General features: G+C 40.5%; 1 protein-coding gene across 1 annotated transcript; it reads right to left on the bottom strand.

Moving 5' to 3' along the window:
* Positions 1–212: 212 nt before the first annotated feature.
* On the bottom strand, positions 213–12,184 carry pdgfbb (platelet-derived growth factor beta polypeptide b). The gene is made up of 8 exons (XM_058654579.1): positions 11,390–12,184; positions 5,980–6,076; positions 4,385–4,441; positions 3,231–3,424; positions 2,943–3,131; positions 2,075–2,840; positions 1,761–1,951; positions 213–1,671 (listed from the first exon to the last, which is right to left on the bottom strand). Exons 1-7 carry the CDS (start codon positions 11,468–11,470, stop codon positions 1,779–1,781), a joined length of 1,557 nt encoding a protein of 518 aa, XP_058510562.1. The 5' UTR covers positions 11,471–12,184; the 3' UTR covers positions 213–1,671; positions 1,761–1,778.
* Between the last annotated feature and the right edge of the window lie 5,573 nt (positions 12,185–17,757).

Raw genomic sequence — 17,757 nt, forward strand, 5'->3', positions numbered from 1 at the left:
CATAAAAACCAGTAACAGTTGCAAGCTGACACAAAGAACATACAAGAAAAGGGTTTTCAATAAGTTAATAGTATGACTGATTATGGAATCTTGGATAGTAAATGGCATCACCAGTCTTCTTCTGTCTGTTGTTTCTAATGGAAACATACAAAATCTGCATTTGCAAAGTGTGTTTTTTTTTTTATCCCTGTAAATTAAATGTCAAAAAAATGTTTGTTGTTATCCATTATTACAACAATCACAGTTGTTTTCCCCTATTTCTCCATTTAAACATTATAAAGTGCTGCAGGAATGATTTGTTTTTACACTTCCAGTTCCCTCTTTATGAAGTCAGCTTTTCTGTTTGAAATAAGATCTGTGTTTTAAACACGTTTACCTATATATGATTGAGTTTTTACTTAAAGTGTGTTAGAAAGGTAAATACCTCCAATAGTTTGTCTGCAATAATCTGTGGAAAACTGAGGGAACCAGGCTGGTGTTAACTTTGGAGTTGGTCTAAAAAGTAAAATACACCATTCCTGCAACACTGTATTGTTAAAAGAGAGACGTCTCTCTATCTAAGAGAGACAGAGGGAGACAGACATGAGGACTGAGATGCATGACAGACGTGGGGATGTGTACACATTGCACCACACACAAGTCATACAAACCCGACACAAGGAGATTTCCACCTCATTCTTTTGAACCACGCAGCCAATCGTCACACGTGAACGTGTTTTCACTTTTTCTACAGAGTTAATCCACAGTAATGGTAGAGAAAACAATAAATAAGAAACATAAGCACACAGTTGGGAAACAGTTGTAAAAAAAAACAAAAAAAACATGACATCTCGTGAAAGCACCTTACTCTCTTTCTTTCCCCACAATCTTCTGCTCCCTAATTACATCTGTGTAATTCCAGTGTTTGCAATGAGTTAAATATACTTAAATATGGGTAAAAAATAGACAATCACTGTTTTTAATGAGATAATAAATGATATCCGACGTTGGTATAGTGAAACTACACGGCTTCATCTCCCCATAGTCAGTACTGAGAGTTGTGTCACACATGGAAATATTTGCTTTGTTTTAGTCAGCATTATTTTGTCATTGCAGTCTATTGAACGATTGTCTCTTTGACAATCCAATTACAATACAACAGTTTATGTCACAACACAGAAGAGTTATGTCCATTTTTTATATCCACGTCCACTTCATGGTCCAGTCCAACTGCCAGTATCTCAAAATGGAGTCTTTTTTCAGTCGCAGACCTTGCCATTTAAACCCCACAGAGACTCTGTTTGTCCACGTGCGAGTATGGTTTCCCTCTTTTTAATGTCAGATCGTGGTTGCCAGTAGTTTTGAAATTGCACAAATATCCACAGTTCTACAGCGATGCAGTTTCAGTCCATGCAAGTGTTCTCTCTCTTTACGGAAGGAAAAAAAAGGTCCACATTACATTTATATTCCATCACATCACCATCCACGTACTCCATCCCGGTGTAATTACAGGTTCACCAGACAGTCATTAGTAGTGTTACTAAGGAGATCTCACAGGACGAGCAAGTTACTGAATGAATGAATGAATGAATGAATGAATGAATGAATGAATAAATACTTGTATGAAGAGAGTCACTCTGCTTCACCACTGGATTAGCCACAAACACAACTCACCAAGTTCCTAGAGTGTTCCTGAGGAGGGGAAATGAGAAGGCACACTTCAAACTACACATATGGCACAATTAAGAATTTCTATTTTCCTAAATGTTCAGTGAACCCACCTGGGTTTATTGTATTTTCTACATAAGCATTGCTCTCATCGCCGCCTTGCTGATGCGTTTGCGATTCTTCCTCATCTTTCTCTTTGTGTGGTTTGGACGAGCTGGGGGTCTGGGGCCTGCTGGAGCCAAGGGTCGCTGTGTTGTGGTCGTTGAAGTCGTCGTGGTCGACGTTGTCGTCAACGTCGTTGTCTCTGTAGGAGCAGAATTTACACGTTGAAGGACATTAAAGAGTAAACAAGCACTTCATTTCATTTAATCACCTCGTTTTAGTCTGTGTTTTAGTGTTTATATCTGAGTATAAAAATGTTCATTACCTGGTTTCTGTGTTGTTGTTTGCAGATGATGTTTACCATGCTGGTAATGGTGACTATCTGTCGCCTTGTCTCTCTGCCTTTGCTCTTCTGTTCGTTTCATCTGCTGCTGTTTCATGATCTCCTTCTCCTGGTCCAGGCGCAACAACGCATTCTTCTCCTCCTCCAGTTTTGACTCCTCAAGCTGTAATATCCTCTCTTGCGCTGGAGTCTCATTCTGTCTCCGTCTAGCCAGCTCTTGAGGCTCTGGATTTGGCTCTTTTGTTGGTCTGAACCTGTTCCTAACTCTCAGATCAATGGTTTCCTCTGTGGGGCTGAAATTGACTTGAGGGGTCTCAGAAACAGACTGTGAGCTTTTGTCTCTACTCCTGTTTCCCTCATTAACATTCCCCTCAGTATGGTTGAGCAGCAAATCATTCCCACCCTGGACCAACTTGTTCTTTACCTCATCAACAACATTATCCACAGAAGAAACTGTCTTGTTGCCATCTGAGGTCCAACTGTCCTTCCTCTCCACGTCGTCTGGACTCTCAGACTGGCCTTTATTCCCGTGGACTGTGCTGGAGTTCTGTGCCCAGTGTGGAGCAAAGAGAAAAGCCTCTCCAGACCGAGACATGTCCTCCCCAGGCAGAGTGTAGCCTTCTCGGGCCTGACTGAAGGTGTCTCCTCTGGGGCTCCAGTGCTGCTCTACGAGGTCCTCCAAGTGGGCCCTCTGGTTGTGTTTCAGCTCATCCCACTGATGGAGCTCATCCTTGGAGGGCATCTTGACCTTTTACAGCAAAACAACGACAACTCCGTTCAGTTGAATCACTTTATCTCAACACAGTAAAAATAAAAACATTTAGCATGTATATTAGCGTTCACGCTGTACCTGTCCATGACCATGTTCCTGGCTGTGTGTCTGGTTTCGATGCTGGTGGTTGTGCTGTCTGCGTGAAGATTTCTTCTTCGGTGCAGAAGGACGAGGTGCAGGCTGACATCGGCACTCCACATGGTCCACCACTGACACCACTGCTTTGGCATAAGTGGGTCTTTTATTTATGTATTCAATCTTCATGACCTGGAGAGGATGTGGGAGTCACAGAGGAAAACATTTTGCAGCGTAACAAAACACAGAGCTCTATCTTTGGCATGCATATTTCTGGTGCACGCAGCTTACCTGCAAGTATCTGATGTGCGTGACAAACGGGACACACTGCAGGCTCTTGGTGTTACAGCAGCCAGAGCAGCGCTGCACCTCCACGCAAGGCGGCCATAACAGGAAGTTAGCGTTGCTACGATCCAACATGGCCCGGGTGACTTCAACCACTTCTGTACGAACTTTGCACAGAGCCTGCTGGGCCGGCTGGGCATCTGAGGGAGGAAAATGTCAAAATGAAATACGAGTATAAGTACTTGTAGTAGTAGCAAGTAGTGTTAGCATCTGAATGAGTATAGTGTTCAATGCATACTGTGCTATTAGGTAGATGTCGAGCTGCTGTAGAAACCCTGGGGGCTGAAGATCACTGCCCCCGTAAAATAAGGCACAAGGTTTATTCTAAGGCTACAAAAAACAAACATTTTCATTTGAAAAACAATATTTCAAATGATGACTGTGCAGATATGTGAGGAAACAAAGATGTTTTCTTCAGTCTGTAGAATAAGATGTGTATAGATCAAGACAATAATGAATGTAAAATGATATTTTGACATGTATTTTGGCTTTTACAAATATTGCACCTTCTGCAAATTGAAAATCTCAAACGTCTTCAACTTAACTCAAGCAAGACCAGTCGTCTCCAGCTAACCACAGAAGATAACTGAGCCCAGACAGCGACAATAAATAACTATTCAGTGCAGCTAAGCTGACACGTGTCTGACCTCGGCAGATCCAACTACAACTATCCTGCTCTAACACTGTAATTTAGTGCAGACTGTAGCTGTAGCACACAAGAAACACGCAGCAGGATTATGACATTAGTGAGATTAGAGTTGACATACAGAGACTTTTAGAAGATATTGGTCATAATTTAATGTAACACAGTCACCGTAGGGAATCCCGCAGATACACAAGACAGTTGTAGGCTTATGTCTCGTCATTTAAACATCTGGTTTACTATAACAGCAGAAAAAGAAGGCTGACGGATGACGGAGTGGGAGGGTTTTAGAGCGTCATTAAAACCATTACTGTCACATCAATCAACTCCGAGCACGGCTGCCCTACACTGAGAAGGATGGAGTGTGTGAACTTTCACAAGTAAAACCAGGAATTCTTCAAGCCAACACTACAACTTTGTGTGAAGGAGGTTAGGAAGGAAAGGGGGCTTAACTCACCAAGGCTCCTTGGTAGTCTGTGACCTCCATTGGCTGCAGAAGTCCCGTCCTCCTCATCTGAGACAAGACCATTGGAAACAAAAATGTATTTGACGTTTGATTATTGAGACGTTATGTAGCTGTATCTTTTACTCTGTGGCCTTTAGCGCCCCCTCTGCATGTGTGGACATATAACAAGAGCACAAGTCCAAGTATGAGCATTCACAAGAAAACACACAGCGGGAGAAGTGGTTCATGTAACATGCACATCTTGCTTGTGAGCATCGACTGGGATCTGGTTTAAGTAATTACACTTGCTTTTAACATGACTCCGGTTTACTATGCAGGACAAAAAAGGACAAATCTGTTAATAAATAAGTAAGTTTATTACATTTCTGTGTCATAATCTAAAGCAGGATCGATTACAAGCATGTGACAAATCAGTTCGACTACTTCTGCGTGGCAGAGAACTGGCAGTGTATTGCACAGATGTTATCATATGAATCACGTTAATGTTCATTTAGTGAAGTTTGTTGTTGCAGTTGTTCTTTGGAGTGAGTGAGTTAATGATAACCGATTACTGTGATCGACGACTGAACATGTTTACAGTTGAATTTCATAAATTTCATGCACTCTGCAGAAGCGATAAAGGATAACGTTCTTCTGAATACTGAATACTAATAATCAGCATCTCTCTCTCTCTCTCTCTCTCTCTCTCTCTCTCTCGGCACAGACACATCTGTCGAGAGTGTTTCATGTCTTCAGCAGACAGATGTAGTCTGAATCCGCAGGAAATTGAACTGTAAACATGTTCAGTGATCAATCAGAATATTCAGTTGTCAGTAACTCACTCACTCTAATGTGTGGGAGGAGCCTGTGTTTGTTACAGCTGTGTACTTCAGAGCAAACAGAGCATCTTCAGACACCTTCAGACTCATCCCTCCCTGATGTAAACATCCCACAACAATCTACAATGAAAAAGCCTGCATCTGAAAACAGGCTCTGTCAAGAAATACTATCAAACTGAGGGAGCATTTGTGTGTATACACCAGCCGCGCAGGGGTGGGTGGGGCCAAGGCACATTTATGCCATCAAACACTGAACAACATGGATTTTTAAGCAGTAGAATTAACTTCTGAAACTGTTTTGAGTTTTCATACTCTGTTACCTATGTTTTTCCTTAATTCTTTATTTTTTCACATTTTCATGATGTGTAATAAGTTAGTCTATTGGTATACATCACAGTTAAATCCTTATTACGGTCTTATCTTTGCTCTGTTCACTCCCATTACATTATACGTTTCTGTGAGTACTTCCTGTGTGTTATTTTGTGTGGGTCTATCTATCTACCTATCTACCTATCTACCTATCTATCTATCTATCTATCTATCTATCCATGTCTCTGCTGCCATAAACCAACATTCACCAAATCACTTTCTGTGATCTAGAACTAACAGATCTAACCACCACCATGCTGAGAAACACAGATTTTATATCCATGCACAAGAGTGTTGCTGAAGCAGAACAGAGAGCGACTGTGTTAGCGTCCATAATAAACTCTCAATCTAATTATAGAGTGTAAAGTAACAATGAAAGTAGAGCGCTTTGATCTTTACCTACGGAGTCAGAGAGCAGCAGCAGCTGAAGGTCCTCGATGGTGGAGATGGGGCTGTTTCTAACCAGCTCCACCAGGGCTGCAGGCAGAGGGTCCCCCTGAAACACACACACACACACACACACACAGGGATACATTACTTTATACCATCTATTAAATAAAAAAAGACGACACACAAACACTTTGACAGCTTGAAGAGCTAGAATTAAAGTAGTTAAGAGTTTTTCAACCGGTAACGGAAATGGTTGTGTTTATGTACGTATTCTTGTGTTGTACTGAGAACATGTATAAAATACTGTATGTAAATATTTGGGATGGGATAAAGTAGTCTGTTGAGTTGTGTGTAATATTGTAGGAATGGGGTGGGTACATGTGCGTTTATACTGCCTACTCCTTTTCAAAGGTGACGAGATGTAAATCCAAATGTGTTGAACATGTTTGTTTGAAATAAACTATCTATCTAATCTAATCCCTTGAATAAATTAGAACAATGTTAATATGTCTTTAAGGTGCCACAAGTGTTTCTAAGTGTGTAGATGCTTAACTGAGTCATAACAGGTGAAGAAAGTGTAAAACAAAGCAGTATTTCTTCCTTTTAAAACCCAAAAACCGACAACTCTCAAACTATATTTATCTATTATTGACTAAATCTAATTGCATAAACCTCTCCGAGGCAGCGGAGGGTTTGTTGACTCCCATGACTCAAATTCAAACTGCTGACTGAGCCTTTCAGCGACAGATGGTGCACCCATTGTGTTTTAAATCAAGGATTATATCACTATGTGGACAAAATGGTAATTATGTTAGCATTTTTTTTATATATATACTTTCATTTAAAGACATTGGATTTATGGTGTCGCCAGGATATATTTTTGAGCATTATATTCAATATTTCCACAACAACAACCAACAGCTCCTCATTGTCTTCGTATGGTCTGAATGTTAAACAGACACCACCACCACCACCTCCACCCCCCGGCATTAAGCTGGGGGCACAGGAGTATTAGCCAAGGCGGACACACAATGGTCACTAAGAGCAGGGTGAATGACTATTGGCGTTGTCTTCTCATCTGCTAACATTTAGGGGTCAAAGGAGTCAGGAAGGAGTCAGGAAGTGGGGGAAGGAGTGATATCGAGAGGAGAGAGGAGAGAGGTGCATCTGAAAAAGAGAGGAGGGATAATGGATGAATAAAAGACGGGTGGGTGAAATGGAGAAGGATCAGACGTGGGTCGACACACTTCCTCACATTGAATCAGTGTGGTGCTCATTTGCTTTGTCGCGTCACAGCGGGACAAACCAGCGACGCCGATCTCGACCGAGCACAGCAGCCAGTGGAAATATGCGTTTGGAAATACACGAGTTGTCGTTTTAATAAATAAAGATTGTGGTTCTATTATAGTGCAGAGTTCAGCCTCGTGTGTAGTTCCATTCAGGTTGTGAAGAATATAATGAATCCCGGCAGGAAGCAAGGTTTGGCCAAAGGAAGTGGCCATCCAAGCATGAGCATGTATTCTCACCCTGCCCACACTGTAAGCCTCTGACTTTCCCCCATTGTTGCACAGAGTCAAATGATCCAGCAGGGAAATGCCTCCTCTATTCCACTTACATCGCTGCTGCAGAGCTGCCGATGCCCCTGAGGAGTCATCGTGATTATTTCCTCCCCATTCGCCAATGGAGCAAACCTGGCTGCCCGGCTAATTGTGTCCGATGTTAATTATAGGATGTGTGCCTTTGTTCACACTGGTGCCTGCTGTCATGACGATTTGTGTCTACGCGGGAAATATTAAATAAACACGTTGGCTCGGATAAACAAAAGAGATGTAAATAGATTCACAAGTGCACAGATGGAATAATGTGAACACGCATCGATGATGTCTGTGGAACCATGAAAGATTTTTGACACATTAAATATTTCAAGACACCAAAAAGTATTTACCGGATAACACAAAAACTATCAAGCCCCAAACTTCAAAGAAAACCTGCAAAATATCACAACTGAAGCTGAAACTAGAAGCTGTTTTTTTGTCATTTTTGCTGATAAATGTTACAGCAACTGATTGTTTCAGCTCCACTCACACAAATGTCAAAGGTGGGACGCTCGTCTGATGTCTAATGTCATCCTTCTTGACAAAAGATGATACCACTTAAACTAATTATGCCATTATTTCCTCGTGCTGAGAGTCGGGACAGAGTTTGAGAGTCTCAGTTTGTCCGTTTTGAACTGTTAGATGAGGAATTGTGTGATGTTTATTATGATGTTAAGACTTTCTGCAGCATCACTTCCTCCAGAAGACACGCAGTGTAAAGTTCACCGCTCTAACCATGTCAGATACAGGGCTCGGACAGAATGACTTAAAACATAAACATTTACTGTGTCACAGATTTAAAACAAGATGGAGCATCGTCACATGACACCAGATAAATATTAACTACTATAAAATACGACACAAATGCAAGGATTAGGGCTGCGAATAATGATTATTTTCAAAATCATCCATTAATTGAGTACCTGTGTGGTCTGTACAATGTTGAAAAATGTTCTCGAACGTCTCGTGTCGTCCACAAACCAAAAGTATTCAGTTTTAATTTATTTCTTTGTTATACTTGAGCAAAGAAAGACGAATATATTCACATTTAAGAAGCTGAAAAGTCAGAAAACTGTTTTTAATCATTTATCAATCATTTAATCATCACTCAAACCGATTCATCGATTATCAATTAGTCATCGATTAATGATCACTTAATCGAATAATCATTGGAGCCCCAGCAAGAATGGGAACTTACACATGTGAACTGTTGATATAACATACAAAAATCAAAAATGGTAAAAGATTCAATTGCAGCCTTTTCAATTTGGCATCGTTTCAAAAAGCTCTCTCGATATGAAGACGATTCATCTTCAGTCCGAATAAATGTCAGATTAAAGATTGAATTTTGCTCAGTGACAGTGGAAAAAAAACTTGTTAAAGAGAAAAAACATTTCACAAAACTGAGGTCCATTACATCTCAACCTAAACATTATATTGATAAATATAATGAAGTTCTGCTATTTAAAGACCTTTATTATATATCATTGCACAGCTCTACACTGTACAACAATCTTAATCTCATGGCGTACGACACTTTGTGCAGGATTGATCACCTAAATCAGACTTCCACCCCCTGAAGGCTTTTTTTGGACATGTTGAGGAAAACCAGGTACAGGCAGCAGATGCAGTGAGCAGAGAGGAGACAGAAGGGCTAATCGGACATAATTAGTGGGTCAGCAGCAGCAGCAGCAGCACATGTCGTCGTTGACACTATACCCACATGTGTGCACTACAGGAATGTGTGAATAAATGCGACTTTAATCAACTCTTTGTCATAAGTTTACTTGTGAGAAGAAAAGGCGGTTAACCCAAGATAATGAGGGGGTTTGTTTATCTCAGAGCTAATGTCTAGATATTCTTCTCTGGTGGTCCACTACTGAGTCAACGTGGCTTTTCATACGTGGAAATACTTTTAAATTATCCCTGAGTGAATGTGTTGAGCCATTCTCTTACAATAATGTTCTTTTTTTTAAAAAAAGAGACCTGATTGTAGCTACAGGTTGTACGTTTAAATGTAGACATGGGGGGGAATTCCTGGTTGTTTACCTCAAAGCCTCTGTAACGCTCTCACTCTGACACGCTTGGTGTGTCACGTTGGAGTTTTCTTTTATATGCGGCGTCGACAGAAGCCATCAAATGGAAAGACAGGCTATGATTTGCTTTTAACTATACATTTATGTGAAGCAGTCACGGCGTCCAGTGCATTCTCAAGTTAAATGCCAGTTTAAATGCATGTAAACTTTACAGCCTGAATCCTTTATGAGTTTTTCTCTTTCTGTCTCAATGTAATTGGCAGCTCATCTGACTTTTTTTCTGTGTGTGTAAGAGAGAAAGAAACACTAGTGTTTCATTGTGACAATAAACTGCCAAGGCCTGAAACTCAGATTCAATATGGAGGGAGGAAGAAAGCAAAGGTGAAAACCCAGATCCTCTGTGCACCAAATCTGAAAGTACATCTGTAAACCTTATCAGTGAAGTCTGTAGAAGGAACCACTCACACTCCATTCGCCATTTTTGCATCCATTCAAACTGAATCTGTGTTTCAGACACTGGCAAAGAAAAGCTATAGGGTCAGAAACAGGGTCGTTCTTTTTTTTCTTTTACAAAATTGCACCAGCACTTATCATCAAGCCTCACTTGACCTGGACCAGACCCTTGGTTAAGTTTGGTCTTCCTGTTTGACATCAGCAAACGATCAGACGTTGCCCACCAACCCTGCATCACGACTGAATGTTTCATTTCACAGTTGTTGTTTTTTTTTTTTTTTAAAGAAAATGTAATTCACGTCATCCAGAGCAGCAACATCTGTAATACTCTTTCAGCTTCAGCATCCCTTAAACCACGTGCATGAAGCATCCAGCTGTACAAGTGTCTGTATCGTGACAGCTTCTGTTTTTCTGCAGACTCACCATCATCATCCTCATCGTCACCCACAGAGGAAAACCTCTGAGGATGTGACATTGATTGATTCATTCATTCACAATGCCAGTCAATGGCAGGAATGACGGTTAGTATATTTGTGAAGGGGTTTATCTGAGAGGCAGTGAGGCAAAGACGGACGACTGAAGCAGGTGCAGCAGAACTCCAAAGTTACCACACGACAAGGGTTTGATTGTCATGTTATTCTTGTACATTTACTTATAATTGAGGTCAAAGAAAAATACAAGAAAAATTTAATTTAAAAAAAATCACTCCATACAGCATACCTATATACATGTATATGTGTGGCTTTACTTATATTTTTGATACAGTCCCTGGGAAATAGTTGCTGCGACATCATCAACTGATTTAAAGATGATAATGGTATAGAAATTAATAGAATAGAATAGATAAGATGTACTTTATTAATCCTAAACTGGGAAATTATAGTGCAGCAGTAGCAAGACATATAATAATATTATTATAATAATAATAATATACAAATGTGTGTACATAGAGTAAGGATGAGGAGTGTAGTGAATAATAAATGTAAAGTGCATAAATAAAACTGTAGGGTGTAAAAGAGACAAAAGTATTATGGATTTACATGGCTATTATAGAGAGAGGCGATTATTGTTATTTTATTATGATCTAGTGCTATTTTCTGTTTTAGTATGTGTGTTTTGAAAAGGACTTTGAGGCTTCTATGAAATGTGCTACACAATTAAGTGATTCATTGATTGATTGGTTGGTTGGTTTATGTAGCTTTATATGCACAAATGATTCTTATATCTTGTCTCTGACATGTGTTTAGTGTATAGACCTATACTGCAGGACTATATGGTGACTAGTGAACTATCTGTATATCTGTAGTTGACCCAGTGACTGGTGCTCTAACTCACCTCGGCCACGCCAAACCGCAGACACGCCGCCAGCAGCACGAGCAGCAGCTGTACCCACGAGCTCATCTTGCTGCCCAGCATCGAGCCTCTTCGACGGACCGGGCATTTATGGAAGCGCGAGAGTCTCTCTCTCCTCAGCACTGCGCGCGTGGGGACAGCGGTTCGCTCTGCGGAACTGGCGCGCGCGTATACGCGCCACCGTCCACACACACCAAGCAGAGGAATGCGCTCGCGCTCCGTCAGCAGCCACAGTGTGTGATCTGTTTAAAAAAAAAGTGATGCGCACCGTCTCCTGGTAAGTTCACATTCGTGCCCAAAACGCGTGCGTTTTCGGCCAAAAAGCGTAAAAATCGTGCTGATAAAGTGAATTAACAAGCGACTTAATTACATTTCAAAGCAAATGAGGTCAAGACCTCACAGAACAAGACTATCCAAGAGACTGTGGCAGTATATTAAAAAAAAAAAAAAAAAAAAGAGGAAAAGTTTTGAAATATTCCAAGGATGTTCCGAGTTAAAAGCAAACTCCCGGTAAGTTACTTGACTTGTCTTTTAACCGTGATGTGTCCAAAAAAAAAAGACGAGTCACAGGCTGAGCGTGTGAAAAAGTGTAGCAGGTCTGAAGTCTGCGCTCCTCTTCTTCCAAGGAGTCTTATCAATAAGCAGAGCGCTGTGTGGCTCGGTGCGCCTGAGTCCTGGACCTGGCTGATTACGCAGCGGCGCGCGGTGACGATGGTGGTGGTGAAGGGGAGAGCAGACTTCCAAGAGTGTGCTGTTGCTCTGCTCAGCACTCTCTCTCTTTCTCTCTCCCTCTCTCTCTCGCCCCCTGTCTGAAGAACAGGCGCTGATAATCTGCGCACAAAGGCAGCAACATTTCCTCTGCGTGAGTCACATGCTGACACTCTTTTATTTTTTTACTTACTATACTTTTTTTCCCCACTTAATTTAAACATTAGTTTCATTGACCCAAGTAAGAAAATCAAACTTGACTTCGTGTAACACCGTTTAAACACAGGTCACGTGACACATGAAGCTTTCAAAACACACAGTTTAAATGCAAACACACACACACACACACACACACACACACACAATCTGTGCACAACGTATGCACATAATCCATACAGGTTATGATCAAGGGTGTTGAAAAACCAGCCTAAGAAGTACGTTTTAGTTTGTGTGTGTGTGTGTGTGTGTGTGTGTGTGTGTGAGTGTGTGAGTGTGTGTGTGTGTGTGTGTTTTTATTAACAAACAAACAGTAAACGGGTTTAACAGATGTAGTGGAAAGGAGGAGAGAATTCCTGAGTCTGGGAGTCAGAGCAGCAAAGAGACACACAGCCTCCCTTGGTTCTGAGGTTTATTAAGCATTGAAGTATGTTTTGATATGATGATAAGATCAGTAATCTTTGGGTGGAGGATCAGGGCTGATTATAAGTGTGTTGGCTCCTATAAGTGTGTTTAAAATGATGTAAAATAATAAACTAGAATAGAATATTACAAGTAGTGATGAAGATTCGGTTCTTTTGACGGCTCCAAGTGCCTCTTCTCTTACAGTTATCTCACTCACAGCCTTTTTTTTTAATCAGTGTTTTCCTAAAAGCCTTATTTTTATGCATTTGTTATTACTATTTTTAATATTTTAAACCCTGCACTGAGCTTTGCAGTCTCCGATATCTTTGAAATATTTTTTTCGGTTTTCACTCATTTCTTCACTTTTTCCTCTGTGTGAACCTGGTCTGTACCACTACATTACACTGGCATAATGGTATGATCCTAGTCTGTCCTCACATGTCACTGGATGCATGGTGCGACTAATTACAAGATAGATATAAAACAATGCAGAGAAATAAACAGTGCGACCATTAATAGAATAGAATGGGATTTACATTGTTGTTGTTTACATTTGTTTCTACTCTTCTACGTTTCAGAATGAAACAGGTTATCTTCGAGCTTTTTAGAACTTTGGACGACTAAAACTGCAGCTTTTTCTTATGACAAAATAACATTTTCAAGATCATGACTGACATGTAATACGGGGAAATCTGTTTCTCTTGTTAATCCCACTCCACACCTGAACCTTGTCCTCACCACGTTTGGTGAGCATGGGAACACTGTGAGAAGTGTGTGTGTGTGTGTGTGTGTGTGTGTGTGTGTGTGTGTGTGTGTCTGCATGAATCAAACTACCAGAATTGAGCCCAGAAAGTACATTTGAGGTCAGTAAAAAAGCAGATGTTTGGTGACATCTGCTTTTTCATGGTGTTTTTCTGCAGTGGAAGCACATTTTCACTTTATCTTTGAGTTAACACAACATTATACGTAGTCGTTAAAGTAGCTCTCATATGGAAATGTATAATGCATTAGTATTAATATTTCTGTGATGTCATATATGACACATTACTATTTCTACACAGCATTTTAAATGCATTTGTGTAATTAAGTTAAGGTTCTGAATGCAGGGTATGTCTAAATGTTACTGCACTAATATACATACTAACATACTGTCCAACCACTTTATTAGGTACACCAGTTTAACCGTGTGCTCAGCCAATCACAGAGCAGAAACTCACCGCATTTAGTTCAATCTGAGCGTCAGAATGAGGAAGAAAGGTGATTCTGAACGTTGGTGCCAGACCAGCTGCTCAGAGTATTTTAAAAAACTGCTGATTTACTGAGATTTTCACACACAGCCTCTTCTCTTGGTTTTGCAGAGAATGGTCCAAACAGAGAAATATCTAGTGAGCAGCAGTTCCAGTTCCCTGGGTGAAAATGTTTCGTTGATGCCAGAGGTCAGAGGAAAATGACCTGACTTAGGCCTTGTCCACACAGAAACTTTCCCTAAACAATATTTGTCCTCGTTTTTAGTACATATGCCAGGCCTGTATGTGACGCTGCAGTGCAGGCACACCAGAACGGAGAAGAAGAAGAAGACAATGAGCATGCACGTAAAGCATATAGTATATATAGTATATACATCACAATGTATATGATCACAGAAACAGAGCTAGAATGAACCATGGCAGGGCAAATAAAAGTTATCATCCTCCTAACACAGGGAGAGGAAGACAACAAGGACGATGAAGATGGTGTCAGCTGACGCCAACGCAAGAGAGATGACGAAACAAAAACACCAAGGAGACTTTGGGATTTTCATACTCTGGGAACGTTTTCAAAAAAACAGCATTTGAGTGCTCCCAAAACACCGGCTCTGTGTGGATAGAGAGAAGATAAGCCTGTGGTATACATCCAAGCACGTGCACGTCACATTGCACGGACCCTTGTATACTTGTATACTTCTTCTGTTTGTTACTTCTTATGTTTTTTTTTCTGCTAGGTGAGCGGGGCTTATACTCCACCTACTGGTGGGGCGGAAATTCAGTTCACGCATGCGGTGTCCACGTGCACCCAACGCGCTCTTTGCACGCAGTTCCAAAATACGGGTTGCACACGCAGCCTGCACTTTGTGCCATGCGCACGGTGCGCTGTGCACACGTGCACAGAAATATTCCAGGCTTTATACAAATCAAATCTTGTTTGCATGCGTACGGCCCATTAAATAAATAATAATTCTTTGCAACCAGCTTTGAAAGTGCAACACGTGAAAGTTTAAAGCAGCAGAAGACCACACCAGCCACCTTACTAAATACACAGAATACTGAAAGAAGTGTCCAGTGAGTGTGTGTCGTCCACCGTTTATGAGCACACAACACAAACCATGGTATATATTTCACAGTTTTAAGGCGCCCGAAACTAGGAACACAAAATCTGATTCTAATGGACAAATATAACAAACAATTGCACCATTTATGAAGATTTGTTTTCTGTGCCTGATCAAGACTGAAGCCATGCATTTTCACTAAAAAAAAGTTTAAAAACTTTTACTATTTGAGGTAAGGTTAACAAAAAGTGCTTTAAGCAAAGTCATCACTTGTGAATAACCCATTATGCCAAATTTGGCCTCTTGCATAACAGGCCTTTAATGCGGCTACTATTGCTGGAGAGGTCACGGGGATAGTTACCATGTCAACTGGCTCCTCTTATTACCTCAGCATCATTAACGGCCGGGCTATCAGGAAACAAAAGGTGTTTCTAAATATCACAGGAGTTATTCTCAGACTCCTGACCTTTGTCGCTCAGCCATGTTTAGGGAACATTTTTGAACAATGATGGTGACTCTGCATGTGCAAACTCACACGACCCTGGCCCCGAAAATAGAAGGGTAAAGATCATCAGCCAGGCCAGAGGACTTAAATGACACAATAATAATAATAATAATACATCACAGGGGCAAAGAGCACGTTGTATCATAGAAAACACACAAGAACACAAACAGAACCAAAGTGTTATTTCTAAATGAATGTGATTTCTATGTTTGACACATTCACACAGGTTTTCAAAACAGCAAATAACTACAGAGAAGAAGAAGAATGTCCTTCCACTGGGTAAAAAATCCTTTCTTCCCACTTCAATCATGGCCCAGTGAATAATAGGATACCATTGTTTTTCTAACAAGAGTCAATGGAGGAAGCGGCACATGAGCTACGGAGCTATATTTACACCGTTTCATTTTCGCACGTTTGGCCAAGGCCACTGGCACTTACAGGGGAGCGACTGTGACTTAGGTATAATTCAGAAGTAAGGAAACGAATGAATGATGATGTCCAAACTTCAAATACTGTAGATATTAATATGCCTTTTTGATGGTGAAGGAAACTTGAATTAAACGACACCTTGATTTTCTTTGCAGTAAAACTCTACACTTTTAAGTGTTTTATGATGGTCTGTCTCTCTTCCATTGTTAGCTGCCTTTGTCTCACCATTTTTATAGCAACACAATACTGTTCATATAATGCTCACATGGGTCTGGTACCACCTATGTATATATATACATACATATATATATATATACACATATATATATATACACACGTATATATATATACACGTATAAATATATATATATATATATATATATATATATATATACTATGTATACTATGTATTTTGCCTTTATTTATGAATGTCTTGTTAGTTTACGTGCACATTATTTTGTTTACGTGAAGGTGATTTGTAAAAGTACATTTTCTTTCGTTAGTTGAGAAGGATTCAAGTTAAAAATAGTATTGTATGTGAAATATGACTTTAGTTCAAAGAGAATATGAGGCGTGTGTAGACTTGTGACAGGTAAAAAAATGTGATGCTAATTTAATACAGATTGTTTAATCTGTCTCCAAACCAAGCTTTAATAGAAGATGATGATATCAAAAATATTTTGAGGATGATTACTTTCCTATCTGTGTTGATTTTATGTCTTTGCTTGTCAAAACCCTTTTTTTTTATTATTATTATTATCATTTTATGTTCTGCTTGTGGCTCCCAGAATGTGTGTGTGTGTGTGTGTGTTTGGTTTCTTAGGAGAAAAGGAAAAGGAGGAGAGGGATGAGGAAGAGGAGGGTGTTGAGGGGAGCAGGCAGGTTCTTGACTAGAGGTAGGGATTTTCCCACTGGCAACTGCATTCATATCACACAATACCGGAATTTTTCTCACACACACACACACACACACACACACACACACACACACACACACCTGTGCCTGGCACATCACCACAATCCCACAGAGTAATGTCCATCCATCATTTTCTACAGAAAACCAAAAGTTTTATAAACCGTACAGAGTGACGTTGTTTTGGCAAAGTGAGGACATTTTGGCTGCTCTCACTTCTTTAAAGGGCGTTTTAGTTTAGGGGGTTAAGACCTGGTTTTAGGGTTAGGGTTAGGGTATAGCTGGGGGTCACCCACCTTTTTGAGACTGAGAGCTACCTGAAGGGTAGAGAATAATATGGAGGGCTACCATATTAACATTTTGTGCAATTTACCATTTAAATGATGAATATTATGCATTGAATTGCATACACATACCTCATATGTGCATGTGCATGTGCATGTGCATGTGCATGTGCATGTGCATGTGCATGTGCATGTGCATGTGCATGTGCATGTGCATGTGCATGTGCATGTGCATGTGCATGCTTGTATGGGTATCTTTGTGAGGACCAAAAAACCTATATAAATGAGGACCTTTTGGGAAAAGTGAGGACACCTTGGCTGGTCCTCACATTCTGACACCCCTAGAAATAGACCTGGTTATGGTTAGAATTAGGTTTAGGTTATGGGTAAAGATTAGGGCATTTAGTTGTGTAGTTGTGATGGTTATGGTTACGGTAAGAGGCTAGGGAATGTATTATGTCTATGAGTGTCCTCACTAGGAATGCTAGTGTGTGTGTGTGTGTGTGTAGATTTCCATCGACAGTCTCCACGTTACTGTACGTGCATGTCGGAAGACAACTCTTACACATGGATACGCCGTGACTC

The sequence above is a fragment of the Solea solea genome, chromosome 16 (assembly GCF_958295425.1).
Source record: "Solea solea chromosome 16, fSolSol10.1, whole genome shotgun sequence".
Taxonomy (NCBI): Eukaryota; Metazoa; Chordata; class Actinopteri; order Pleuronectiformes; family Soleidae; genus Solea; species Solea solea.

Bases quoted from the DNA above. Each gene is read 5' to 3' on its own strand.
- pdgfbb (XM_058654579.1), bottom strand. From the start codon at position 11,470: ATGCTGGGCAGCAAGATGAGCTCGTGGGTACAGCTGCTGCTCGTGCTG. The intron at 6,077-11,389 runs GTGAGTTAGAGC...TGTGTGTTTCAG, and splicing joins TGCGGTTTGGCGTGGCCGAG to GGGGACCCTCTGCCTGCAGC. The intron at 2,841-2,942 runs GTACAGCGTGAA...TTGCTGTAAAAG, and splicing joins AGGAACATGGTCATGGACAG to GTCAAGATGCCCTCCAAGGA.